A 27,993-nucleotide genomic window follows, 5' to 3' on the forward strand; every position below is an offset into this window, starting at 1 on the left:
TTGGTTAAAAATCATGAGACGAATGTTTTAAGACTAATTAGTCCATGATTAGCTATAAGTGCTGCAGTAACTAACATGCGCTAATGATGGATTAATTAGACTTAATAAATTCGTCTCGCAGTTTCTAGGCGAGCTATATAATTAGTTTTTTTATTAATATCCAAAAAAACATCTTCCGACATCTCCAAAACATCCGATGTGACGTCAAAAATTTTCATTTCGCGAACTAAACACCCCGTGATATGCGGAGGGCGGAGCCACATAATTGAGGGACCTATGTGTAGGCTGACACTGGGTCGTTTTCCTGTGTGGCCGTATTCTGGCAGGGATTTCTCTCTTATGGCAACTGGCGAGAGGTCCAGCCGATGAGGCGCGGGCGGAGGACGAACGGAGAACGAGGCAGAGCCGCAGAGGAGCGCGCGGGCGGAGGACGCACGGGGCGGCGCGGGCGGCATGACGGTGGAGCGCATGGAGCTCACCGGCGAGCTGACTAGCGGAGGAGGCGAGGCCGCGCGGGCAGCTCGCGGGTGGACGACGCGCGACTCACGCTCGCGGAGCGGAAGACAAATCAGCTTCTCTCGTAACAAATCACCAGCCAACTCGAAGGAGATGCGAAAGAAAAAAATATATAAAAAAAATAACCAACGGCAACGGGCCTTGTCTGTCAGAGTTAATCCCATTGTTGATGGCTTGGTCGTACCAAACAAAACGGGTCGGTCCGTCCCTTCTGAAAAAATAGAATCGTCTCGTCGTCTTACAAACCATAAACTGGACTATCTTTTGCTAAAAAAAATTGGACTTCTCACCCCACCTTGTCTTTGAACAAAACACTGCCTTAGAGCATCTCCAACGGCTCATCAATATACTTCATCTCCCTAGGCATCGATGGCCACCAATAGTGCTTTTTCAAATTTATTGGGGAAGATGTTTTACAAATCATCAAAAGTCTCCACCAATATATGGGACCCACATGTTAGATTATATTTTTTTCTTTCCTTTTCTCCCAAGAAGTCGTCTTCTTCCTACAGCGAGTCCGCGACGTCTTCTTTTTCTCCCCGCGGGAGGTGGCAGCGGTGGCCATACAGGCGCTTGCGACCAGCCCCGACCACCGCCACACCAAGACAAAGCCCTGCTTCGGCCACCGACACGCCCAGCCCCCTACCCTCCTCCACCTCCAGCCTGCCCAGAGCCATTGATGGCGCCTTCTTTCCTCCGCCCTCTGCCTCTGGCTATGGCGCCCTTATTTTCTTCGAGCCACGCCTTCTCATTGACCTCCTCCACCGAGCTCCAGCTGGTCATGGCATGGCGACCGAGTTCAGATCTAAAAAGACCTAGGCAGCCTCCCGCCCCATGCTACAAGCTCAACTAGCACGACTTCGCCGACGCCGCCCAAGCAGCTTGTAGCGAGTGGCTCGTGACGTGGAGGTTCATGTGGCCATGGCCATATGCGGAAGAAGGTGAGTTATGGAGGGAGGCAGCCATGGATATAGTGTGCAGGAAGAAGAGGAGGTAGTTATTGTGGGCCCTAGTCTATTGGGGAGATACAACTCCTCCTTAAGTTGAGGGAAGCGAGGGATTTTTTTGTAGCCATAAAAAAAGAGGCTACTGGAGCACGAAAATTGATCCATTCCCCCAGTATGATAGTTTAATGGGGACAAGAGGTCTTACCAGGGAACTGATGAAGACGCTCTTAGAGCAACTTAGCAACCTAGCATTAAGCACTAAAAAATACAATATTTTCTCTCTCCTCACCGGTCACCATAACCTTCGCCCTGCTCCCGCCACTACCGTGGGCTCTTTTCCTCATCGAGGATCACCCTGAAGGATGACACCTCCTACTCCTCATTGGCTCATCGCTACAGGGGACGAGGAACTGCTTGAGAGTCGAGATGTTGGCTACGATCTTGTAGACATCGGGGATCAGAACTTGGGGACTAAGCCTTAGTGAATCGAGGGAGCTCAGTTGTTAGTGAGTGCCCCAACTTGGATTAGAGGGTAGTGGCAACACTCGACAGTCGACACCATGAGAAAAATCTAGTTGTATGGTGATACGACTCACAGTGTCACCTTGCATGTGTTGGGTTAGTTGGCGAGCCGGAACCTGTATCAATGGTGGCCAGGTACAACCTTGCTACAACGTCACCACCATCAACCTCCATTCACCCTAGGTGACTTGGGATTACCTCCGCAACTTTAAAATTTTGCAATGACAACAGCGATTGTATTGGATTCATTGTTCAGGTTGAGCACCAAATGCCTACTCTCTCCGTCCTATAATATAGTGTGTTCTAGCATTCAAATTTTGTCCTCATATATAATGCAATTTAGAGTAAAAAACCAATTTTACATTAAATACTTTCCGTTTATCAACCAATCAACATTAATCACATTGATGATAGCGTCTGATTAGGAAATGGAATGAGGTTACATGCATCTTTTATGTTCTCTCATAATTTATCTTAAAATTCTTAAAATATACTATATTACAGGACAGAGGGAGTATGCAACAATTGTTCGCATGTTGTAAGGTCGAGATGGCGACTAGAGGGGGGTGAATAGTCGTTACTAAAACTTAATCACGTCGGCTAACCGAAACAAGTGTGGAATTAAAACTATTGGTCTAGCCAAGACTACACCCCTCTATCTATGTTCTCTAGCACCTTGCAAAGATCCTAATTAAGCAACAAAGGTGCCGGGCTAGCTAGAGCTCACCTAACTAATTCTAGAAGAAAGGTCACACAAACCTATGCCACTAGTACTTTGAAAAACGAGGGAGCTCCTGCACATGCTAGTAAGTAAGAGCACAAAGCCAACTAAGCTCACTAGCAATGCTCAACAACAAGGCAACCAATGCCAAATTAGAGAGCGCAAATACTTAGCTACATAAACTAAGCAATGTGATTAACAAGGTCACACAAACCAAATTAGCCACGCAAGGGAGTTACTTCTATGCTACACAAGCAAGAAGGTAACTAGTGAGCTACACAAACTAACTAATTATAAGAGCAACTACACAAGCACAATGTATATAAAAGTAATCACGAGCTTATGTAAAGGGATTGCAAACCAACGGGAAGAACAAGGTTGACACAGTGATTTTCTCCCGAGGTTAACGTGCTTGCCAACACGCTAGTCCCCGTTGTATCGACCGCTCACTTGGTGGTTCAGCGGCTAATTAGCATCACCCGCCAAGCCCACACGTCGGGCACTGCAAGAACCTACCCCGAAAATGAGGGTAGCTCAATGACATGCTCAACTAGAGTTGCTCTTCGCGGCTCCCGCGGGGCGAGCATAATGCCCCTCACAAAGCTCTTTTCCAGAGCACCGTACAAGCTTCTTGCGGGCTTCGACGGAGACCACCACTAAGCCGTCTAAGAGGTGGCAACCTCTAAGAGTAACAAGCACCATCGGCTTGCAATTTGATCACCTAGTGCCACTCGATGTAACCTCACGATGAAATCGCACTAGAATCGCTCTCTCACATAATCGGATGCTCACTATCAAGCATATATGAGATGGAGGGCTCTCAAGCACTCTCAGGCATGGACACAAAGTCTCCCGAGGTGCTCAGCGCTAGTCATGACAGAGACCACCTTCTATTTATAGCCCCATGGGCTAAACTAGCCGTTACTCCTTCACTAGGCAAATTTCGGGACGACCGGACGCTCCGGTCAGATCGACCAGACGCACCCTGCTAGCGTCCGGTCGCTCTACACCGTCCACGTGTCGCTCTACGTTTAATCGGAGCCGCCCGATCTCAACGATTAAGTAGCGACCGGACGTTGCACAGTGAACGACCGGACGCTGCTACGCCTGAGTTCGGTCGTTTCCAGAGAGCTCCCCGAGCCTCTATTTTGCGACCGGATGCAGACCAGCATCCGATCAGTTCTGTGCCCGTATGCCTAACTCCAGCGCCGCCTACATCACCATACGTCAGCACTGACCGGATGCACCCTGCAAGTGTCCGATTACTTTCAACACCAATGTCCGGTCACGAGACCGAGGCCGCGCGCTCACTGCTGCCATTGACCGGACGTGCCGGTCCTGTCGAGGCCAGCGCCCGATCAGTTTTGCGAAACCTTGTCTTTTCTGTATAGGGCGTCGGTGGCACCGTCGGACTATCCGGTCATGAGACCGAGACCGCACGCTCACTGTTGCCTTCGTCCATCGACGTCAAATCTTGCTTAAGCTTCATTGCCACACGGTCCATCGCTCCAAAGCCTCCGACTTGTCCTTCACGCTTGCAACCGGTCCATCAAGCCAAGTTATGTCTTGATCTTCTCCACCTTGATCACATGACTCAATATCATGTCTCATTTGCAATGAGCTCCTTCATTATCACATGTGTGAGCTTTGTAATATCTCCAAGCCATTTTCACCTTCATGGCATATGTTGCTCACACACATGTAACTGTGGACTAATCACCTGTGTATCTCATATAAACACAATTAGTCCACCTAGGTTGTCACTCAATTATCAAAACCACACAAGGACCTTTCACATGTCCGCTTTTGCTTAAGCTTGATGAAACGCCTAAGAGATGTACTACGGCTTAGCGACTTACCCCAAAATGTGCCAAATATGAGAAGATCATCTTTGATCAATCAGTGTGCACTTTTAATGGGGCCTTTAGATGCATTGCAGGCCCTGACCCCCGAGCCCCGATGACTCCTTCCATCATTTTCTGGTAATGGAGTGTACATTGGGTTGGTTAGTGATTCTATTTGCTACTCCTCCGTTGTAAATTATAAATTGTTTTGACTTTTTTGGTACATTAATTTTGCTATACATATATACACAACGTACTCTCTCCATCCTTTAATAAGGGTCGTTTTTGGTTTTCGTGATGTAAGTTTGACTAGATTTATAAAAAATGTTTGAAATATTTGTATCTCCAAATAAATTTATTATGAAAATAGATTCAATAATCTATCTAATGATATTAATTACTCCCTCCATCCCTAAATAACTGTCGCTTTTGGTTTTCGTGCCATAAATTTGATTGGATTTGTAGAAAATACGTGCATCATTTGTATCTCTAAATAAATTTATTATGAAAATAGATTCAATGATCTATCTAAGATATTAATTTTGTACCATAAATATCAATATTTTTACATATATTTAGTCAAAGTTGTTTATCGGGAAGCAAAAACAACAGTTATTTAGGGACGGAGGGAGTATGTACCATAAATATTAATATTTTTTATATAAAACTAGTCAAAGTTATTTTTTGGTAAGCAAGAGGGATAGATATTTAGGGACGGAGGGAGTATGTCTATATATATAGCAAAATCTATGTACTAAAAAGTCAAAGTGACTTATAATTTGAAATTGAGTGAGTATTAACCAATAACCATGATCATCAACATTAAAAAAAGTCAAACATATGAACAATGCCCTCCATTCTATATCCTAGTAGTTTACTTAGGTTTACAATGTGCTTACTTCAGCAAGGCCTCTACTTAAACCTACGTAGCTAAATATGGGTGTCCAGACAAAAAACACAGCTCCACCAGACCCTAGAGCTCCCAATTTAGAGTGGGCAACAAAATCCACCCTCCAAGATTTTTTTTATTTTAAACACTTTTTGTAAACTAATTTTAAATATAACGCTATTTTTTTTTCAAAACTAACACTTTGGGCCGCGCCTATTGCCATGGCGCGGCGAAACGCTTATGCCGCGTCAAGCATGGTGGCGCGACGAGAGGGGCGATGTGGCGACGACCGAGGCACTGACCGATGACGTGGCAGGGTCTACGACGCCACCGATCTTGGCGCGGCACTGACGCGTCATAGCCCACGGCGCAGCAGTCCCAGGTACATATCACCTGTGAGCCGCCGCCCTCCCTCTGTCTGCCTGCCCGCCCGCCTTGTCGCCGTACGCTGCGCCTGTCGCCAGCCACTGGCCGCCGCCGTGTCGGCCACGCCATGCACATCGGTGTGTCCCTCCCGCCGCGCCCGCACGCGTCCGCCGCGTCGGCCGTGCCACGCACGCCACCACGATGACGATGCCCGCACGACCACGACGACGACGCACGCCGATAGCGAGTAAGATTGATTAAAGTCCTACTTAAGTGCTAATTTTGGTTTAGGCATTCCTGTAATTAGGTTAATTAAGATCTTGTCTAAGTTTAAGTTCTAACCATTGGTATTCGAGAAGTCGCTTAGCTTAATTCTTGAACCCTAAGACCTAATTGGTGTTTGGTTAAGATCTAAATAGCCTCGGATTTGTCCGATTTAAAGTTCTTTAAGACAAATTAGAATATAGGGTTTCGCTTAAGCACCAAGAAGGAGGAGAGTCGAATCAACTTCAACACTAAGCTCCAGTTTTTGCCCAAATCCGAACCCTAGGAATGCAAATTATCCAAATCCGGTAACAATCCCTAACCCTAAGATCAGTAAGATGCTTTTCACTTATCTTAAGAACTAAGATGGCGTCACCGGGCTCCTTCACGAGTTCGTCGGCGGCCACAAAAGGGAGCCACGCCGCCGCCCTGCTATGTGCACGTGTGGGCTCCGCGCCATGGATGGCCGCCACGCTAGGGACGCCTGCAGGCATAGAAGACGAGGACAGCAGGTCCATACATAGAAGTTGTTTATTTTCCTAGTGAAGTTGTTTAATATGTCTGTTAATGTTACTTTGAATATATACATGTGCTTTTCATACTGTGTTCGTATTACATAACAAGTAGTTCAAAATTTGCAATACTACATAATGTTAATTTGAATATTGTTAATTTAAATACTCTAACCTTTTGTTTACCAATTTGTAACATGATGGCCCCTCCCACGCAGCACCCGTTGTACCCCCTTCTTGAAATGGAGTACGATGAGCCGTATTGAGCACACTTCTTAACTGACACTGACGTAGAGGAGCCCATGCCTCCTTTGAGGCCATGCACGCACACTAGGGTGCACTAGTGGGACGAGCATTACGCATCGTACATACGGTGTGTCGGCTTTCTCGAGCTTGTCCGTGTTGTCAACTACGGTATTTCATCCCTTGACCCAGCACTACTTACTGTAGCTGTAGACAGGTGCGAGTGCCTTCATTGTACGTAAATATTCTTATAACAAATTTGAGGTAACTAACAGTCGTTCTATCCTTATAACAGGTGGAGGCCTGAGACCCACATGTTTCACCTACCTTGCGGTGAGATGACCTTGACCATGCAAGATGTGAAGGCTATCTTTGGCCTTCAGTTGGGGGGCTTCCAGTGACAGGTATAGTTGACAATGATTACTGGAGGGAGCTGGTGGCTCAGCTCCCTGAATGTCTAAGAAAAATAAGTAAGCAATTGAAGCCTATTTAATACTTGCATTGCTTTCCTATAACCATCGGGTCTCATTTTCTTTGGTAAAATTCAGGGAAACTTTCGATGTTTCGTTGCCGTGGATCACAGATCGCTTTGATTACTTAGACCCACAGGCTGATGAGGCTCAAATCGACAGGTTCGCTAGAGTGTGGCTCGGGCACTTCCTTGGTGCTTTCCTATTCCTAGACGTCTCGAGCAACACCATCAGTTGAATATTTCTTGACATACTACGTCAGCCGTGAGATAACATAGCGGCGTACAACTGAGGCAGCACAGTCCTGGTATGGACGTATTAACTGCTATGTGTTGCCTACCATCGCACCTCAGGGTATGCGAACCTTGGGGGTTGCTCCTACCTACTCTAGGTTTGGTGTTGGGAACGATGGCCCGTTGGGAGGCCCCGTGTTACTGGTTTACCGGTAAGTACTTCGGTCCACTATATTCTTCGAGGCAGTTACATATGATGAAATTATTAATGTCTAATTCATTATCGTGTTCAATGTAGCATTGGAACAGGTAGGATACACTACCTACAACTCTGTATATCTGGACGCAAGCAGAGTTAGTTAGAGGAAATACGAGGCGTAAGTACAGGGAGTACACGGACTGTCTCGACGTCCTAACACAGCACCAGGTTACGCTCTCTTTACTATAGTACATGTGTCTGGTTTGATATACACTATATCACAACCTAACTCAATTACGAAATGTTCAGGTGCATTAGTGTCCTTGGGATGTTCCGAAGTTCCAGTACTATCTGAGTCCTGTCACTAGGGATGAGTCAGACGAGTATCGCTGCAACATCCCTCTTATTTTCTTCTATGTGGTCGAGATTCACTTGCCCATCAGGGTTTTGCAGACAGTTTGGAAGAATTATAGGCTACCCACCACCGCTTTACTCCACCAACCAAGAATTGCACGGGTGCGGTATCGATTAATAACAAAGCTACAATTTAGAGGTATGTATGGTACAATTAACAATAGTTTTGTTGCAGGTATGACCGTAGAAAGAGGTACAAGACCAAGGATTGGCGCGTGACACACAACACGTACATCTAGTTGTGGCAGAACAAGGACCGGTAGCTGGTCGATGCGAGTCCTCCACATGACTGGCACACCTTCGATGAGTACTTGCGGTGGCTTCATAGGTCTACGAGGACACATATCAAGCCCTCGTACACTTAGGAGACAATTGATGAGGACGACGAGTAAGATGTGATCGAAGATGTGTACGACATTGTCACTAGGGACGACACACAACTACAGAGAGCCTCACTTTAAAGATACGTGGTAAGATACTCAAATGGTACAATTTGTTATCCATTTGGTATTAAGTATGTGTACCAAAACTGTCCAACCGTATTTCTGTACCTAGGCGACATAATTATCAAGGTTGTCTAACGAAGCAGCGTTTTGACTTCACGAGTCTAGAGGGCAGGGGCCAGGCATTCTCGGGGCTTTTGTGGAGGTAAATATAAACTTGTCCGTTCCAAAAATATTTCTTTAGTGTATATGCGTTTGGGAAATACACTAACTTTAACGTTTATTTATGTAGAAGGTGAAGAAGAGTTGTAGAAAGCTAGCTCAGAAGCTGAGTTGCATGGACACTCCTTGGGTGGAACCCGATTACCCGGCGCGGTCGGGTGGTACGTCTTCTGGCTCTTTGAGGACACCAGCCGGCTCTTCTCAGCCGGTGATAGGTGTCGCTTCCACAGTGCGTACACCACCAAATCATAGCGCTAGGAAGGACCCTTAAAACAAGGACAACGAGGACAACGATGACGATGATGACCCCTCGGGCTTCCACATACAGCACCACCAGTGGGATGATTAGCAGTAGGACGAGATCGGCATATCTCAGCTAGGTGATGCCCCGCTTGATACCCAAGGAGCCTCATAGGTAGCAACAAAGGTAGTTTCTTTAAATACGTAGGCTCCATGAACTAACGATCATACATATTATAAGTAATAGTGCATATCATATACTTACAGGGTACGAGCCGTATGCATCGACAACGCGACCACACCGACGTTGGCTACACTCCCAATGTGTTGCCTATAAATCCAAAGAGATAGAGGCGTCCGAGGGATCCTTATACTCCTGGGACTTAGTTGGTTATGTTGAACTTATGTCAAACAAATATTATCGTCCGAAACTTATGTCGAACAAATGTTATGTGGCAACTTGTCAACTTGCGCACGGACTCTATTTATTTGCTTCATATTCGTTTCAATGTGTCGCGGTAGCACTGCTGGCGAGATTAACTAGCAGCTAGTTCGGGAACCGACAGTCCCGGCGTATCTCGCCGCCGGTGGCCGACGTCTTGACCCCGATCCTTCCGAGCTTGGTCATCGTTGCTGCAAAATCGTTGAAGAAGACACCCTGGTTGGACGCATAGTAGTCGACCGTGCTGCATGACCTCATGTCGAAGTAGAGCACCTGGTCGGAGCCCAGGAGGCCCTTGCCAACCTGCAGGTTTCGGTAGAAGGCGTTGTCGAAGCCCACCGGTGAGGGGTCGAGGAAGGCGAAGGCGTTGGGGTCAGAGCTGCAGGTGCCGTTCAGCTGCGAAGCGAAGCCAGGGTCCATGGTCGCATCGCTGCCAATCCTCACCGATAGTAGCCCCATTCAATTGCAATTGAGGCTGGTCTTCTGTCTACGTCCAGGTCCTGCCGTGCCATAGGTCCCGGCGCGTCAGTGTCATGCCATGGTCTATGACGCAGCAGACTCTGTCACGTCAGCGGTCAGCGTCTCGGTTGTCGCCACATCAACCCTCTCGCCGTGCCACCATGCATGGCGCGGCACAAGCGTTTCGCCGCGTCATGGCAATAGGCACGACCAAAAGTGTTAGTTTTGAAAAAAAAACAATATTAGATTTAAAATTAGTTTAAAAAATGTTAAAATATAAAAAAATCCCCTCCAGCCCCCATTCCCGTGGGCGAATCAGGCTCACCCCTCGGACCCCATTCGTCCGTTTCCTCCCGCATCCTACGGAGTCGCGAGCACGGCCATTTCCCTCCCGTCGAGCGCGGCCGTCATCCTCCCCTCTGGCGACCGCGGCTGCCCGCCCGTCTCCCTCCGACGAGCGCAGCATGGGAGCGGCTCCTCCAAGCTCACCGGCTGGCACACAGGCCCGATGGCCGGCGACGCAGATCCCGTGAGGACACGATGCGGACGCGGCGGCTCCCCCTTCCCGATGGCCGGCGGCGCGAGAACGCGGCGCGGATGCGACGGCTCCTCCCTTCCTGATGGTCGGCGGCACACGATGCAGCGGCTCCTCCCTTCCTGGTGGCTCGCGAACACGTCGACACCTGCTCGCGACTCCCTGAACCTCCCTCCGTCGAGTGGGAGCAGCGCCGACCTGCTCGCTCCGCTCGGGCCCTGCGCTGTGTGGAGAGAAGGAAATGTTTGACTCAATGACGTGTGGGTCCCTCATGTCATTGTCTCATGATATGGATTTTGGGGCTTTGTTTTGGGCTGCTGCTGGAGTATAAGAAATTTGTTGGGCAACGAAAATGGAGTTGGACACCGAAATCTAAAATTGAAATCTAAAATGGGGGCTCTGATTCGAGGGCTACGGCTAGAGATGCTCTTACTGTTTTTGCAGCCTCCTTTGAAATAGGACCTGTTTGCTTCTCTTACCATCCATACTTTTCAGTTTGTTTTTCAGTTGGAACAATGTTTTTCTCTCACAATAAATCAGTGTTTCGGCTTATTTTTTCAGCGAAGCGAATGGGGCCTATGCTACCCTCGCCTCCTTCTTCTGTCTCCAGCCGGCCCCACTCCCCCGCGGCGTGTCCTTCCACCACGGCGTCGGCGGCATCCTCCCCAGGTCTTCGATGGCGGTCGTGAGCCATGGAGGCAGCAACTGGTGTAGGCGAGGCTTTAGGCGGCTCGGCGCCCCTACTCCGGTGGCGGCGCCCCCCTTGTATATGGTGGCGAGCCTTCCCCCTCCCGACGGCAGCGGCGGCTTCCTCATCATCTCCCCAGGCGACGGCAACGGCCTCCTGTCCATGCCCAAGGTGGATCCGGTGAGGTGCATGGACGACTTGGCGGAGGTTGGCGGGGCGACGAAGCGTGCGGAGAAGTCGCGGTAGCCGGTGTAGTCACCCTTGGGGCTAGCGCCGTGGCCCTTGTCGAGTTGAGCACGTAGCTGAGTGCGTCGTAGTTGAACTTGCGGCCGCCGAAGTGGTGGTGCGGCCGCGTGGGTGGCCCGTTGTGCCCGAACCGCCGGATGAAGGTCTTCAACCGCGGGCCGCCCACCAGCTCCTACCACTCGCGCACCTTGAGCACCGCGCCCAACGCGCGCTGCCACCAGGTCTCCTCCGCCGCCGCCACGGCGCCGCCGCCGACCCACTGGTGGGAGGAGGAGGCAGGCCAGGAGAAGCAGTAGCACTGGCGGCCCCCGCGCGCGAAGAAGGCCGCCTCCGCCTCATCCATGCCCGCGGCGTCGGTGTCCATCGCCCGCCGGAGAGTCGTGCGGCTCGGGCCCGAAAAATCCTCCCCTCTCTGCGTGGTGATGGTGGGAGGTTGAAGACGAAGCTGACATGTGGGGCCCACGCGTCAGCGATTGGAGTGAGAGAAGCAGCAGGAGTACATAGGTCATTTCGTATGCTCGGTAGGCCTTGCTAGGCTCCATGCCACGCTGGCGTGCCTCCTCAACAAAAATAACAAAAAAAAAAAAGAAGAAGAATTACTGTTTACGATGATGGATGAAAAAAAAAAGTTAAAAATCCCGAAGAAGCTTGAGCGTACGCATACAGCTACGCGCCTGCCCACCGCCCGTCGCCCGGCCGCCGCCTCCTCTCTGTAGGACCACGCCACCTGCGGACTGCACGCGCGGATCGAGCCTCGTGCCTCCGCCCCCACTGCTTCCACCGGTCGCCCCCCCCCCCCCCCCCCCCCCCCCCGCGGCCTCCTCCGCTCAGCCACAGCTCCTGGCTCGCCCCCGGACTCCTCCGCTAGGGAGCGCCTCTCCAGCCGGCGACTGAGCTCCCCCCCGTGCCTCCTCCCCACGAACAGCGCCCTCAGGGCGGCCTTGGACGGACTCCTCCGCACTACCACCGAATCCGGCTCGCGCAGACCCTCCTTTTCAGGTTTGCCCCCAATCTCCAGTTCGTCGTGGTTGAGGATGGCCTGCAGGCTGCAGACCTAAGATTTGTCACCAATAACCTTGCATTGTTCTAGATTATTTCAATTTAAAAAGATTCTCTACAGGATATTGCGCTTAACAACATTGTTATTTATTGCGGTTGATGCATATTCCAGTACTGGGCCGTATCACCAAATTTAATTTTTCTATTGTATACGGCAATGCTGTAGGCTTCAAATTTGTGTGAGTTTAATCTTTTGTTCAATGGAACACAATTATTTTTCATTTGGTCTTTGCTTAAGTACTATCATTTTGGCTTCACCTATCTTTTATCAAATTATTACATATATGGGATATTAATGTGCTGACCGTTTTGCGCAATCAGTAACATGAAATGGTTATGTGAGCCAAGGAACTCCTCATCAGGATAGGTCAAAGCGGCAGCATAACCTGTTGAGGCTGGTGCTGTCGAGGCTCTGCTCCTTGTCCGTGCCCAGCTTTTGGAAGCCCGATGAAGCTAACTTCGACGGGCTCGAGTGCGATGGCCAGCGGCAGAAGGGAGTGCCCCTTTTGCCACGTTCCTTTGGTCCGGATCCAGAGCAAGCAGCCGGCGACAAAGGACGAGTGGTTTGTCAAGTGCCCGTACAACATAACTGTCTCTTGATGCTACTCTGATTGACGGACTCTGTTTAAATGCATGGTGATCCTACTACCTGTGGCTTCATCCGCTCTGAGTTGAGTATGAGGCCTTGGAAGCAGAGGAACGCCAGTTGCAGACTGGAACCAAATTGAAGAAAGAATTGCAAGAGGTCAAGCAAACACTGGATACTGTTGTAGCTGAGCTTTGGAAACTGAAGGCGCAACCTGCTGAGCCGAAGCCTGGACTGGATCTTGAATTGTAGCCTGAATTGGATACGAGGAAGTTACAGATTGTGCTCGATTCTTCAGTTGTAGCGCATGTGTTTGTAGGTGTATGTGTCCTGATTGGTGTCGTTGTTGCTGGTAGGTGGAAGTGAACATCAAATGTGTGTTGGATAGCTAATATTGTGTGTGGGTTAGCTAATGTGTGTCCGTGTGGGTGTATGCTACCGTAAAATTGAAGGGAAAGGTGAAATGAATGTGTGTTATGATGGTATCAATTCACATCTTGTGTTCTGTTGAAATGCTATTGTTTATTCTAACAGATATATATGTCATATAGGCCATCAGAAGTTGAAATCCAGAACATGTATCATATATATGACATATTGGCAATCAGCATAGAGCTAAAATTTTCCAAGTTGTTCCTACATTCCAAGCTGCAATGCCTAAATAAAGATTTTCATTAAGAGTCGCAACTATCCATCAACTAACAGATATCTCCATAATCAAGCCGAGGATGGTAATCTCTGAATGCCCACTTGTAAACACAAGCCCATACAAAAATGCATCTAACTGCAACGGCAAAAATGTGACGATAAAAGAACCATAAAAAATAGCAAGTATACGTTACTGTATACTGCAACTGCAGTGACCACAAAAATGACCTTATAAATACTATCTTCAGCATGCTATCTAAATTTTTCAATTTGTATTGTACCAAAGTTAATTGTTCGAGAATTATATGGTCATGTACCTTTGTATCATTGCTGTGGTGCTCTATTTGGGCAGTTACGTGAATCATGAATCACAACTTGTTTGCATGTCTTGCACTTGCGTGGCACCCTCTGATTTTTCTTTTTCTTCTCATTCTTGTTTTGTTGTGCTCCCTTGTCCCGATGCCCTTTGATTCTCTTGATCCTACCCGTGGAACATGTGTCATTCGGTGGGTGGATGTCAATTTGATCTGGAATGCAACATCCAAGGTATGACTCAAATTCCTCAACCTGGCTCACATTGTTTTCTGGAACCATCTCACTGAGTTTCTGACCAACCTCAATTAGTTCATCTCTTAACAAACACATGGCAGTAGGTGGTTGCTTAGCTTGCGTGACAAGTTTTTCCATCTGGTTGCAACACTCCGAGAGCAATTTCTGCGTCTCGGGGTCATTCCTGTTGCTACTATTTTCCTCCAACAAGGTACCATCCACATCAAACACTGGAGTTTTCTTGCAGCCTTGTGTAAACCTTTCAAATAAATAATAGCTTGGTAGCTCATTTATCCTCGCACTTCTTAGAACTGGAACTCTTGGTCTTCGAGACCCTTCAATGATACCGGTGATTTTGACATCACCCTCTTGTTGCACCGAGTCAATTAGGCAATGGTCCCTAGCAGCTATTACCTCTTTCTGGAAATCACTGAAAACTTCATGGGCGAAAACCTCACTGCCATGCTTCTCTATCCCCCATGTTGTCTTCAGATTGCGGGTTGTGTGAAGGGTAACATTATCCATTTCTAGCTCCTTGTACCGTTGTTCTTCCAATGCTCCATCAAACCTCAGCCAAAACTCAACCAAAGAAAGTTTCTACCCAATTAAACGAGAGAAGAAAGAATTTGCACTCTCTGACCTTGAGGTGGTCCTCAACAAACCTGACAAAGGTATGTCACTCAAATAAGCTGGCACCCACGATTTTCGTTGCTCAAATTTTGTTGTGAACCATTCATTTCCTTGTAACCTATACTTGTACATAATACTTACCCATTCTTCCTCGAATTCTGTTGGTGTTTCAGAGGACCAAACACAACGGCTCAAACGTTTGTGGAATTCTTCGTCTTCTTTCAACGCTAGCCCAACCTTGTCAAGAACCTTCATCAAAATATGCCACATACGTAACCTGTGAACAGTTGTGGTAAAAACATCTTTAATTGCAATCTTCATGCTTGCAGCCTCATCCGTAATAATCAGTTTAGGTGCAACACCTCCCATGGCTTTCAGAAATGTATGAAACAGCCACACATATGACTCGGTCTTTTCATTTGATAACATTGCAGCACCAAACAATACACTATTCCTGTGGTGATTCACACCAGTGAAGGGTGTAAAAATCATGCCATGCTCATTAGTGCTATATGTAGAGTTAAAAGAGACAAGGTCACCAAAATGAGCATAATTTTTCCTACATGTTGCATCAGCCCAAAACACATGGACCAACCTACCTTCATCATCCACAACATAGTCAAAATAGAAACCTGGGTTTGTGAGGCTCTTTCTACTCAAGTGATCAACAAACATTTGAGCATCAGAAGACTTTATTAGTACCCTCAGAGCACTGTGGTAATTCTGCAAGTCCCTTTTTAAGAACCCAACATTCTCAAAACCCCCTGCACCAACACGAAGGTACCTATATGCTTGTGATGTGCCCATGCTTGCCTTATGGCATGTGAACAATGTGTGTTTTGCACGCAACGTAACCTTTCTATTGGACCTTATGAATTGCTGCTTGCTAGGGGTCACAAGTGCATGTGTGCGGTCTTCCTCAAATCTTATCACAGTGTACTTACAGTCATCAGTCCGCTTGATAACAAGCATAGCCTCACACCCACACCTAGTGATTCTTTTCTCATACCTCTTTCGCTTGCTACTGGATTGCATATTCTTGTTATCACGAAAACCTTCTTTTGCACAAAAGAAACGCTTGTATAAGACCACTCCATCAACAACCTTAGCGCTTATAGAACTCCTTGGCTGATTCAACATCTGTGAGTCATCCCAATGTTTGGTTTCAAGGTGTCATCACAATCTGGAGTATAAGATGAACCCTACAACATACATGATAGATGTCAATTAACATGCCTCTTCTAAAAAAGGTATTGAAAGTACATAGTTGCATGACACTCACACAGAACGGGATGCTGAAGGACTTCTGTGGTGTGGTACATTCACGACCTGGAATAATAGGAGCAATTGACTCAACATCAGAGTGTACATCATTAAAATCCAATTGCCTTGTCATGCTTACTTCAGCCTCAACGATCATAGTGGCTGCAAGATTACAGAAACAAGGGGCAGAAATTATGAAATAAAAAAGGTGGACACAACAGGGTTGCAGACAGCTGATCGTTGACGAATAGGTTGCACAAATAAAATAGAACTCTGAGTAATGCTTGGCTTAGAATTAGAAACACATAACTTTGCCTACCTTTATTTATTAACAAAATAAAGTATGGGAGGTTCATTAAATTGGCCCACAGCTAAAAAAAGTATGGGAGATTCATTAAATTGGCCAACAACTAAAAATGTATGGGAGATTCATTAAATTGGCCAAGAGTTTTTTAGCGGAAACATGACTTCTTTTGCTTTTTGTCACACTAGATGTTTCCCTCTTGCACAGAATGACTAACAGATTTATACATTTGCTTGCATGCATGCTGCGCATATATGAGAACCCACTTGAATCAGGAAAACACATAATGAGGGAAATATGTTTTATTCTTCACCAGCAGCTGCATATGATAGAAATAAAACAAAAACAATCAAGATAGGACCGGGACATAATAATTAGCAAAGCACTCATTTTTGAATTTGTAATAGTTCCTAGTACATCCTGAAGTTGTGTGCTACATGAAACTAATGCCCCCCACAAAAACGATATTTAGTATCTTATTTCCATAGCCATGCAGGTGTTGATGTGTTCACGGTGGTCATTTGGGGTGCCGATGTTTGTTGTTCATAGCACAGGGAAGAACCTGATGCATCCCTCGCCGTGCGTTTGGTGGAAGGGCCTTCTACAGTGAGGGACGCGAAAAAAATAAGAATCTCTGTAATGCGTAAGCTGTGGCAAATTAACTACTAGCGTGCATGGTCTCGTAGGAAAGGAAGAAATATAGGAAGGCAGTACTGAACCGACCTGAACATTGAGGGGTTTCAATGGAAGTTCTTCGTTTATGGGGGAGATGAGGGATTTGCTGGTCCAGCATATCGTGCAGCATGAAGCAGACGAACTGAACGGCGCAGCTATAGAAGTTAGAAGGGCGTCAGGCAAAGAAAAAACGAAGACTGGAGCACTGAAATTAAGAAGAGGACTACCTGCCTGCTGTGCCGCAGCGTGCTTGGCGTTGCCTCTGCAGGTCACGGCTCCGCATCGTGTAGGGCGGGAGATGGTGCGTCCACGTCCCGGCTCCGTGGTCGAGCGAGAGCCGAGCGGCGGCACCGCTGCAGCCTGCACAGCCGCAGGCGGCCGCGCTGTCCCTACCCTAGCCGGTGGGCGGCAGGAAGCGGCGAACCCAGGGGCGCAGGGGCCGTTTCTGTGGTTGGAGAGAACAGGGAGGTGGAGGCGCGGCCGAAGGAACTGAGGTACCGTACCAGCGAAGGAAGCTTGGGCTGGAAGCAAGCTTCGGTTGGAAGGAAGCTCTCTCAGATCGATTCGAATGGAGGTGGCGGCACATTTTCTATCTAGTTCAGGGTTCCTACAGGAAAAGATACGAGACATTATGGGGAGGTAAATACTCGTGTCATCAATTAAATCCGGCTGATAAGTGTGTTGAAACTATTTTATGATGAAAGAAAAATACTGTAGATTCTGCCAAGCGAATAGACCTAGATAAGTTTCCAAGTTTGCACTAGATAAGTTTCAGTTTTCACCTATTCCTAAGTTTGCACTAGATCAGCCTGTTCGGTTGGCTGGTTCGTGAAGAAGTACTGCTGGCTGGTTTGTATGAGAGAAAAATACTATTCCAATTAAAAATTTACAATCGTTTACAACAAGCCACGACCAAACGAACAGGCTGGATATTTTCAGGACATGGTTCATGTATATCGTGCAAAATGAACCAATCTTGAGATGTTCACCTGGACTCCCGAATCTGATGGGCCGTTCAATCCGAATCAAGTCGGCCCGCCAGCTCCGGGGCTTTCTGTGGGCTGGAGACGGCATGTGGCGTCTGGTGCTCAGGCTGACCTGGGGGAGCAGAAGAACAGTTGCCTGCAGCGTGCTGCCGCATCCTCTTGGGCCGCTGGGCCGCTGTCACGCTTGCATTGCCACAATGGAAGTGGGAGGGGACGTACGTGCACGGCATCACCGCTCACCGGACAGTGCTGCGGCCACTCCTCCTATCGTGCGGTCACCACGGTGGAGATCGGGGATGGCTAGCTAATCTTGGCACCACTGCAGAAGGGATGTCCATTGACCAGACAGACCGTCAGGTTCAGACCTCAGAGTCAGAGGACACAAGAGTGGAGTAGTTGCCCGCAGAAGCGCATGAACTAGGTGGGGAATATTGAACTGAACTTTCAGTTAAGCGGCCAAGTATTAGGAGGTATCAATAGTAGAAGTTTCAGTACTAACGTAAGAAACACCTGGGACACACGAATTTCCCAGGAATCGTATAGTAATTTCACGGGAATCGGTTCATCTTCATAAGAAAAACGCAGGATATAGGGAAAAAAATCCTTCATTCAAAAGGTGGCCTGAACTACTAGTATGTTTCATTGAAATCAGATGCATCTACCCTACGAAATGCGAGCTATGAAAACTAAATTAACCAAATTACATATCAACAAGTTCCTTTGCCACCATTTGGTCCATTACCATCACAAGCACACAAGCACTAAGGTTCTGACAGACTCCCCCCAAGTCCCGGTCAACGGATGCACAGTCTACGCTGGTGTATATATGCACAACAGGCGATGAGGCGAATGGGCACCCTGCACACACTCGCCAACCAGCTCTCAAGTCTTCACTGTCCTAATTAGTTCCAGACCTGTCCACAACTACGATAGGTACAGCAGATTCTATCAGGAAAAAAATCGGCAAAGGCAGATGATTACAGACACAAATTGTCTCAATCGCTATCATGAGGCGAAGATCGGAGATCAGTGCCGTGGAGAGTGGGTAACTCAGCAGCGGAAACGGATGATAATACAAGAGATATCGTCCTTGCTCTTCCTTGCCAACGCTTCAGTTGTCAATCGCTTCGCTGCTGCCTGGGGATCCTTGATTGACTTTACGAGATCGACTGCTTCTTGGTTCTTCATTACCTGTATTCAGAAAGGAAATACAGGGTACATTAAACTGGTGTACGAAAATACTTTTTAAAGAAATAACTCAAACATAGACGAATCACCCAAGGGCTCATCCTTTTTTTTTCATAAGGTATGTTTTTTTTTGAGACCATGGTGATTTGGTAGTGTCCAACCATTTCTTGCCTGCTTATTGTAGGGAGAGAACATGTCGCAGATAATGCAAGAATTGGTCAAAAGTGACCTAAGTTAACGCATTTCAATCTAGGCCCAGGGAAGTACAGGATTAAATAGAAACCAAAGTTTTCTGTAAAAAAAAAATAGAAACCAAAGTACAGACCCTTTTTTTCATAAGCATGAGACCAAACAAGATTAATGAAGGAAACAGCTGGCACAAACCTTCCACAATCCATCACTGGCAAGTATGACGAACTCTATATTTGAGTTTATCGGTACATGTCTAATGTCAGGTTCAGAGCTCAAGTGGGCCTTGAGGCTTTGGTCACCAAATGCCCTAGCAACAGCAAGCTGGCCATTCACCCGAGGAACATCACCTGCAAACAAACCATAAAACATAATAAGGTAATTGCATCTTATTATCAATGATGAAACGATAACACAACTGCATTCAAAAAAGAAACAATAACACAACAAAAATTGTACCAGGAAATGTCGTTACAAAACCACCGTGCTTTTCAATCCTCTGTCTTTCATTAGTTGTATGAGGCTCGTGGTCAACAGTGAGCTGATTAGCAGCGCCTCTTTCACACACAACAGCTCGAGAGTCACCTACATTTGCTATCCACATGTCCTTACCATCAACCACAATAGCAGTAACTGCTGTTGAGCCACCTGGTCCAAGTTGTTTGGCATTTTCTAGAATATATTTGTTTGTAGAGCAGTATGCATTCTTTATTGCTTCTTGAGGACTAGACCAGAAGAGAGGCTGCAGTAACCAGAATAGGGAAACAGTAAGGAAGGTATGTGAATGGTAAAGCTAAAATGGATTCCTTGGTTTCCAACACAGAATAGAAAGCCAAAAGTAACGCTTACCTCTTTCATTATGTTGCTAAAAAGGTTAGCTTTCAGGTAACTTGGCACCTTATCTCCTAAATGGCCATCAAAAATGGCAAAGAGACCAAGCTCATGGTTCTTCACATACTTGTACTCTGCCACATGGTAGTCTTCCATGTCATGGCCGGACTTGCCTTCCACCAGGTGGAATCCATGTGTAACTTTGTTGGTTGACAATTTACTCCTTCCCTTACCGGTATCAGTAGATGACGAATTAAGACAGGCTGCATTCTGTATAGCCATGCAAAAGAACCAAATAGAGCGTCAGTATACTCTGCCTGCAAGTGTTCTACACACATCGACAAAAGACTGATTCTAGCAGCAAGTGTTCTACACACATCAACAAAAGACTGATTCTGGGAGCAAGTGTGCTACACACATTGACAAACTGACTCTGGCAGCAAGTGTTCTATACACAATAACTAAGTAGTAAATACTGATTCAGGCAGCAAGTGTTCGACACACATTGACAAAAAAGGCTCATAGGGCCTGTTTGGATTGGACCCTGGAAAGGCAGCAATCCCAGGCGTCCATTTTTGGTGGCCTGGGGTTGGATGGTGTTGCCTGGCCAGTGGCCACCAACAACACGTCCATAGTAGTATCTGAAACCAGTATTAGACAGAATAGAATACCCAAATGTTCCTAAAGTCAAATAAAAAGTATTGCTTAGACAAAGAAGCCTTCCAATACAGCTAGCTGCAGAAATGTTGCAAAAGAACAGCTATGCTATTCAAAGACACTATAGGAATGTAAAACAGGTCCATAGTATCTGAAACCAGTATTTGACAGAATAGAATACTCAAATGTTTCTAAAGTCAAATAAAAAGTACTATTGCTTAAAAAAGAAACCTGCCAAATACAGCTAGCTGCAGAAATGTTGCAAAAGAACAGCTATGCTATTCAAAGACACTACAGGAATGTAATGTAAAACTGTATTGAGAAGCATGCATGAAGAAATTAATAAGCATATCACCCAACTAAGATCGAGGTGGAGGGCCCTAAGGCCAAGAACAAGGAGCTGAAATTGCAATGCAGTAACAGTTTGGCTTAACAGGTCAGCAACAGGTAGGTGACTACGAGTTGCACTCTTCTTTCGCTTGAACTTATCAGCTTATCTTATCAGCTGTGGTACACTATTTTTTTTTCACAACAAATCAGCTTCAGTCAACTTGTCGGCCGCAAAAAACTTTTAGTATCCAAAACCTAGGCAACGCACATGGCCGCATCCTGAGTATCATGCTGACGGATATCTTCCCTGCTTCAGTTTGAGATATCCGCAACACTTCAGGTGCTACTTTATCGGTGGTCCCATGTCTCAACTGGTGATGGTTCTGATTAGACATGGGGTACAAGTGTCGAGCAATGCAAGTTACTGATACTTGCACGCCATTTGACGAAAAAAAAATAAAGAGAAAAAATGAAATCCACAGGATTTCATCGTATTAAGTGGCAGCTTTTCCGAGGCGAGTACTTTTTTTTACTACTCCGTTTTCATTTACTTGTCACCAAATTTTTACTGTAGTAATTTTGACCATTTATTTCTCTATAAGAGATTTTTTTAAAATACATCAAGTTTTTACATATATAATTCTTTATTAAAGATACTTCATTAATGTTATATATATTGAAGTATCTAAGATTTTTTAGAAAAAAAAAATAGATGATTAAATTTACTATAGTAAAAAATTGCTGACAAGTAAATCAGGAGGAAGTACTTGATAGAAAAAAACAAAACCGGTCGCGAAAAAAAGCAAAAAAATAAACAAAGTAATTTACTTCATGACATGATACAGCTCCTCCTACTCGTCTGCTTCTGATGATACTTCATCGGTAGAACAGGCTCGACAGGTAGGTGGGGCTCAGGATTTGCAACGAGGGGTCGTTGTGCCTGTGCATCAGGCTACTTCTACTAGGAGACGCGGACTCGCAGAGCAAGGCTCCAAAAGGCACAGGTTGATTACGGCTGGCGTGACATGCCTAGCCTAGGCCGCATGCGTACCGAGTCAAAAAGGAGCCCTTGTTGCAAAAGTCCGACTTTTCTTGGAAGTCGCGGCCCCAAACCTTGAAATCTTGTGACTCCAACTAGCAAGTTGCACCCTTTTAAGTTTAAATTGGTTAGTTAATTTCCTCACTGGTAGAAAGAATAAACCATCAAAATGATATCTTTTTTTTTCAATCGTGATGGTCTCCCTTGCACCAGAAACTGCTGTGATGCGTCGTCTGCAGAGCACCTAATCGATTCTTTCTGGACGATTTTTTTATGCACAGAAGAGTAACACGGACGCTTCGATTGACCAAATTTTCTTTTGCAGGATCAACATCAGGACGACGTAAACAAAGCACGACGCGTGAAAATAAAATAAAACTATATTTGTTTATCCAGACAAGCGGAGAAGAGCGGAGAACGGGAGCAAGCGAGGTGAGTAAATTCAGGCGTACCCGGATCATGTTGAGGATATCAGGGCGCTTCTTGCCGCCGCAGGCCGAGGAGGAAGAAGAAGCGGCGGCGGAGGAGGGGGAGCATGACGCTGACGACGACGCGGTCTGCCGCTCCATCCGGCCGACCATGTCAGGGAGAACTCGCCGGCGGGGGTAAAGCTGATCGACAACCGCCACCCACAGGCAGTAAGACGGGGCACGGATGGATGGATGAAGAAAGAACTTGCTCGCGGCGCGGAGACGGGACACAGCGCACGGGGGGAAGAGAGCGAGAGATCTTTTGCGCTTTTATGCAAGGCCTCGGCTGCCGCCGCGTCTCCGTCTCGCGTGTGACGGAGGGTGGGAGGGGAGCCAGGTCTCCTCTCGTCCCCGGTTGCTTGCTCTTTGATCCGATTCTGAGGCCGGACACTTGTGGCGTGTGGCTGTGTGCCTTGTGGCGTGATGAAGAGGAGAAGAGGGAGGGAGAGAAGGAAGGGGGCGGTTACTGTTTTGATGATTGTGGAGGAGCCGCGGGAAGTGGGGCCCACAGCGGAGGGAGCGGGGTGGTGGAAATCGGCACGACCGAAGAGACGGACCCCAACTCCACTCTGCTGCTCCGGCTGCCTATGTATATAAATGCAAATATGTAATTCGGGGCTTGTTTGGACGTGACACGTGGATCGATATATATATATATATATATATATATATATATATATATATATATATATATATATATATATATATATATATATAAAAATAAAACCTTAGGTGGTTTATTATACTTATTTGTAAAATGCTCTGACTATATAAATCCTTTGTGTCCGGGGAAGAAATGAGAAAGGTTGATACAGATTTTTGAAAAAAAAAATGGTGAGAAGCACAGAGGGACTATAGCAATTTATTTGATGTTACGTAGAAAGCCATGCATGTACGTCGCCCATACACGATAGCGATGAGTTATTTTCGAAAATATATATTTGAATTAAAAAAATCAAGGATTTATTTGACTGCACTTTAATCCACTACATTGTACAGAGATTGAGAGGAACTAAGATAAAATTTATTTTGGATTAGTGCCCAGTTAAACAGGCTCTAGTATCGAAGGTTTTTACGATGGTACTCCAAAGTAGGTATCAACAAACTACTTATATAAGGTCATTATTTGGTTGTAATCGGTAGCATCAACCGCTTCATAATGGAACTCTAAAAGATAATAAATAATAGATATTGACAAATAGTTTTTGTTAATGTTCGACACTAACACAACGCGGTATGATTTCAATATATATTCGTACAAGATATTCACAAATGATTGGTAAAATTTGCAATTGACCATATCCAAGTAGGGTTCAAAAGCGTACCAAATGTGTATGTATTTAATTTTATATATCGTATTTCATGTTATGAAAAATATTGTCATACTCTCTCAAGATCAAATAAATAGATTGCCTTGACAAGTAAATTAGATTAAAAAAGGTTTACTGCAAAAGACCGGCTTAGTAGGACGTTAATAAGCATTAATCTTCATTGTACGTGATTCGTTACGGTGAGGTGCCTGCTATGCAAGTTAGCATCACATCAATAACTTTTTTTTTTGCGACCATCAATACCCGTGCTTTGTTCTGTTCTGTGTATTTTCGTTTTCATTGTTTACCTTTTTTTCCCGAGACGACTCATTCTTGGTTGTTCTATCTAGAGTAACAGCCTATTCGTTGATTTATTTTTGGGCTGATAAGTCTGACTAGTGCTTGTTTACTGTGAGAGAAAAATATTGTGCAATGACTAATAAGTTTTGACTGAAACCAAAAGAATAGGTTGTAAAAAGGCACTTTAAGTTAGGCAATGTTACACGACTTAAGTGAGCTCAAAATGCCTATCTTAAAATAAAGCACAAAACAACGTTTGAAAATCGTGGACTGCCTTGCTGCCTTTCTTCATTTCTGATTTATCTCGGTTATCCTTTTCCTCTCCCGAGCAGCTCGAAGGCTTTCCGCGAAGCTTCCTCCGCCATCCCTCCTTGGCAAGTATCACTAGGCGCCTTATCAAAAAAATATATATATCACTAGGCGCACAAAGCTGTGTGCACCGGAGGCAGCAGCATAATGGTCTATCATTTCACATGATTTAATAACAATCCTTAATAAAGCAAGAAGAAGCTGTCCATAACTTTCATGTATCTTTTCCTTGGCTGCCAGTTTTTCTTTTTTAAGATCTATAGAAAACCAGCTCAACAATAGTATGGGTGTGAGCAATCTGTTTGTAAAACAAGAAAAATGCTTGGAAACGACACATCGCTTTGTCTAGCTAGTCCAAGAAAACAGCAGCTGTTATCGTGGGCTGTTTGGATTATATATGGCCAATGGGCCGGCATAGCACGGCATGGCACGGGCCCGTGCCAGCACGGCCCGATAGTCAACGGGTCGGCACCTATTAGCAGGTGGATTCAAACAGATTCTTACTGAAATTTAGCTAGCTAAAAATTAGCAGCTATTAGCTATTAGCTAGCTTATTTTTAGTGCTAATGAATCTAAGCAGATCCTAAGCCGTGCCATTTCTTGCTCTGGCAGATTCAGGCAAGCAGCCGCTCGCTAAGCTACAAGCATACGTACTCCAGGACAGCGTGGCGACCATTACGCTGGCATTATTTATTTGTTCGGATTTGTGGAAGGCAAGCGTGGCTGGCTACGGAACGAACGACACATTTTCTTCTTGTTTTGGTGCGTGTAGCAAAATGGGCGGCGCGCGCGGTGGAGCTGTTGCTGGTTGACCTGCTCAGAGTCCTCTGGGATCGCTCGTCGGCTTGCCGCCCTGTGGGCCGAGCTGTGGTGGATGGTAGCCTGCCGGTCAGAGGCCACCCAGTGGCCGGCCGGCCGGCCCTGCCTGGTCGGCCGTGGCCTGGGCCCACGTGTGCACGTCTCACCGGAACCGGAAACTGGAGACAGGAGGCCCGTGGGCTGGGCCCCAGCAGCCGCGGAGCGGGTCAGATGACACGTGCGCGCGCCGCACGGGAGGGTGTGTATGTAATCGAGTGGACGTCTGAACCGGTCTGCCGCTCGCTCGTGCTGACGTGTGGGTGCATATAGATTTCTACCGTGAGGATACAAGGGCTCGTTTAATTGGTGAAATTTTTAATAAAATAGTATCGTAGTATTTTTGTTGTTATTTGATAATTAGTGTCCAATCATAGTTTAATTAGACTTAAAAGATTTGTCTCGTAAATTTCGTCTAAACTGTGTAATTAGTTTTATTTTTTATTTATATTTAATGCTTCATGCATGCGTCAAAGATTCGATGTGACGGAGAATTTTGAAAAAATTTGGGAACTAAACACTACCCAAATATAGTGGAGTTTAGCCATAATAACCCATAAATTACTTTTCTTTTGTTTTTTTGTGGGTGGCCTACACCCACTAATCTCAACATAGATCTGCCCCTGGTACACGCGTATAGGAATTGGAAAGCAATCCCGATTACAAGTTTGTACGTAGCACCTTTGACACAAGTGGCAATCCTAGAAAGAAATGGTTATTTCAAAGGAAACTGCAAAAACAGTAAGAGCATCCCCCCCCCCCCCCCCCCCCCCCCCCCCCCCCGCCGAGCCCTAAAATAAGAGCCTTCATTTTAGATTTCGGTATCCAACCCTATTTTTGTTGACCCAATAAATTTTTTCCACTCCAGCGGCAGCCCAAAACAAAGCCCCAAAATCCATATCATGAGACAATGACACGAGAGACCCACGCGTTATTGAGTCAAACATTTCCTTCTCTCCACACAGCGCAGGGCCCGAGCGGAGCGAGCAGGCCGGCGCTGCTCCCACTCGACGGAGGGAAGCGTGGCTGGGCCGCTCCGGCGCGACGGAGGGAGGTTGAGGGAGTCACGAACAGGTGTGACCGCGTCCGCGAGCCACCAGGAAGGGGGGAGCCGCTGCATCGTGTGCCACCGGCCATCGGGAAGGGAGGAGTCGTCGCATCCGCGCCGCGTTCTCGCGCCGCCGGCCATCGGGAAGGGGAGCCGTTGCGTCCGCATCGTGTCCACGCAGGATCTGCGTCGCCGGCCATCGGGCCTGTGCGCTAGCCGGTGAGCTCGGAGGAGCCGCTCCCATGCTGCGCTCGCCGGAGGGAGATGGGCGGGCAGCCGCGGTCGCTGGAGGGGAGGCGGACGGCCACGCTCGACGGGAGGGAAATGGCCGCGCTCGCGACTACGGGCTTGTCCGCTTGTCTGAATTCTGGAGAAATCTGGATGGTTTGGAGAAATGCTGGAGGAATTTGTGAGAGAAAAACACTGTTCCGGATAAAAAAATAAGCGGATCAAGCCGGGTTTAAGGGCACGCGAACGGGGGCGGCCCCGTTCGCGTGCCCTTAAGCCCGACTTGATCCGCTTATTTTTTTCATCCGGATCAGTGTTTTTCTCTCATAAATTTCTCCAGCATTCCTCCAAACCATCCGTAGGACGCGGGAGGAAACGGGCAGCCACGGTCGTCGGAGGGGAGGCGGACGGCCACGCTCGATGGGAGGGAAATAGCCGCACTCACGACTACGTAGGACGCGGGAGGAAACAAACGGATGGGGTCCGAGGGGTGAGCCCCCATTCACCTACGGGAATGGGGGTCTGGATGGTCGATTTTGTTGCCCAGTCTAAATTGGGAGCTCCAGGGGCCTGCTAGAGCTATGTTTCTTTTTTTCCTGAATATCCATATTTAGCGGGCTTAAGTAGAGATCCTGCTGGAGTAAGCAGATTGTAAACCCAAGTAAACTGCTAGGATATAGAATGGAGAGCATTGTTCATATGTTTGACATTTTTTAATGTTGATGATCATTGTTATTGGTTAATACTCACTTAATTTTAAATTATAAGTCACTTTGACTTTTTAGTACATAGATTTTGCTATGTATATAGACATACTCCTCCGTCCCTAAATATCTGTCGTTCTTGCTTACCAAGAAATAACTTTGACTAATTTTATATAAAAAATATTAATATTTGTGGTACATACTCCCTCCGTCCCTAAATAACTATCGTTTTTGCTTCCCGATAAACAACTTTGACTAAATATATGTAAAAAATATTGATATTTATGGTACAAAATTAATATCTTAGATAGATCATTGAATCTATTTTCATAATAAATTTATTTGGAGATACAAATGTTGCACGTATTTTCTACAAATCCAATCAAACTTATGGCACGAAAACCAAAAGCGACAGTTATT

The 27,993-nt window shown here is 46.5% G+C and overlaps 2 protein-coding genes and 2 pseudogenes across 2 annotated transcripts; all 4 read right to left on the reverse strand.

The window, feature by feature from the left end:
- Window positions 1-9,592: 9,592 nt before the first annotated feature.
- Window positions 9,593-9,907, reverse strand: LOC136496098 (peroxidase 51-like). The gene has a single exon (XM_066491815.1). The coding sequence runs from the start codon at window positions 9,905-9,907 to the stop codon at window positions 9,593-9,595; it is 315 nt and encodes a 104-aa protein (XP_066347912.1).
- A 771-nt stretch (window positions 9,908-10,678) lies between these two features.
- LOC136498447 (uncharacterized) lies at window positions 10,679-11,995 on the reverse strand (annotated as a pseudogene).
- A 2,037-nt stretch (window positions 11,996-14,032) lies between these two features.
- Window positions 14,033-18,475, reverse strand: LOC136497382 (protein FAR1-RELATED SEQUENCE 5-like; annotated as a pseudogene).
- Window positions 18,476-18,822: 347 nt separating this feature from the next.
- LOC136497383 (probable protein phosphatase 2C 44) lies at window positions 18,823-23,320 on the reverse strand. The gene is made up of 5 exons (XM_066493172.1): window positions 22,802-23,320; window positions 20,342-20,593; window positions 19,952-20,234; window positions 19,688-19,842; window positions 18,823-19,306 (listed from the first exon to the last, which is right to left on the reverse strand). The coding sequence occupies exons 1-5, from the start codon at window positions 22,928-22,930 to the stop codon at window positions 19,166-19,168; spliced, it is 960 nt and encodes a 319-aa protein (XP_066349269.1). The 5' UTR covers window positions 22,931-23,320; the 3' UTR covers window positions 18,823-19,165.
- Window positions 23,321-27,993: the final 4,673 nt, after the last annotated feature.

Source organism: Miscanthus floridulus, chromosome 12 (genome assembly GCF_019320115.1).
Source record: "Miscanthus floridulus cultivar M001 chromosome 12, ASM1932011v1, whole genome shotgun sequence".
In the NCBI taxonomy this organism is placed as follows: Eukaryota; Viridiplantae; Streptophyta; class Magnoliopsida; order Poales; family Poaceae; genus Miscanthus; species Miscanthus floridulus.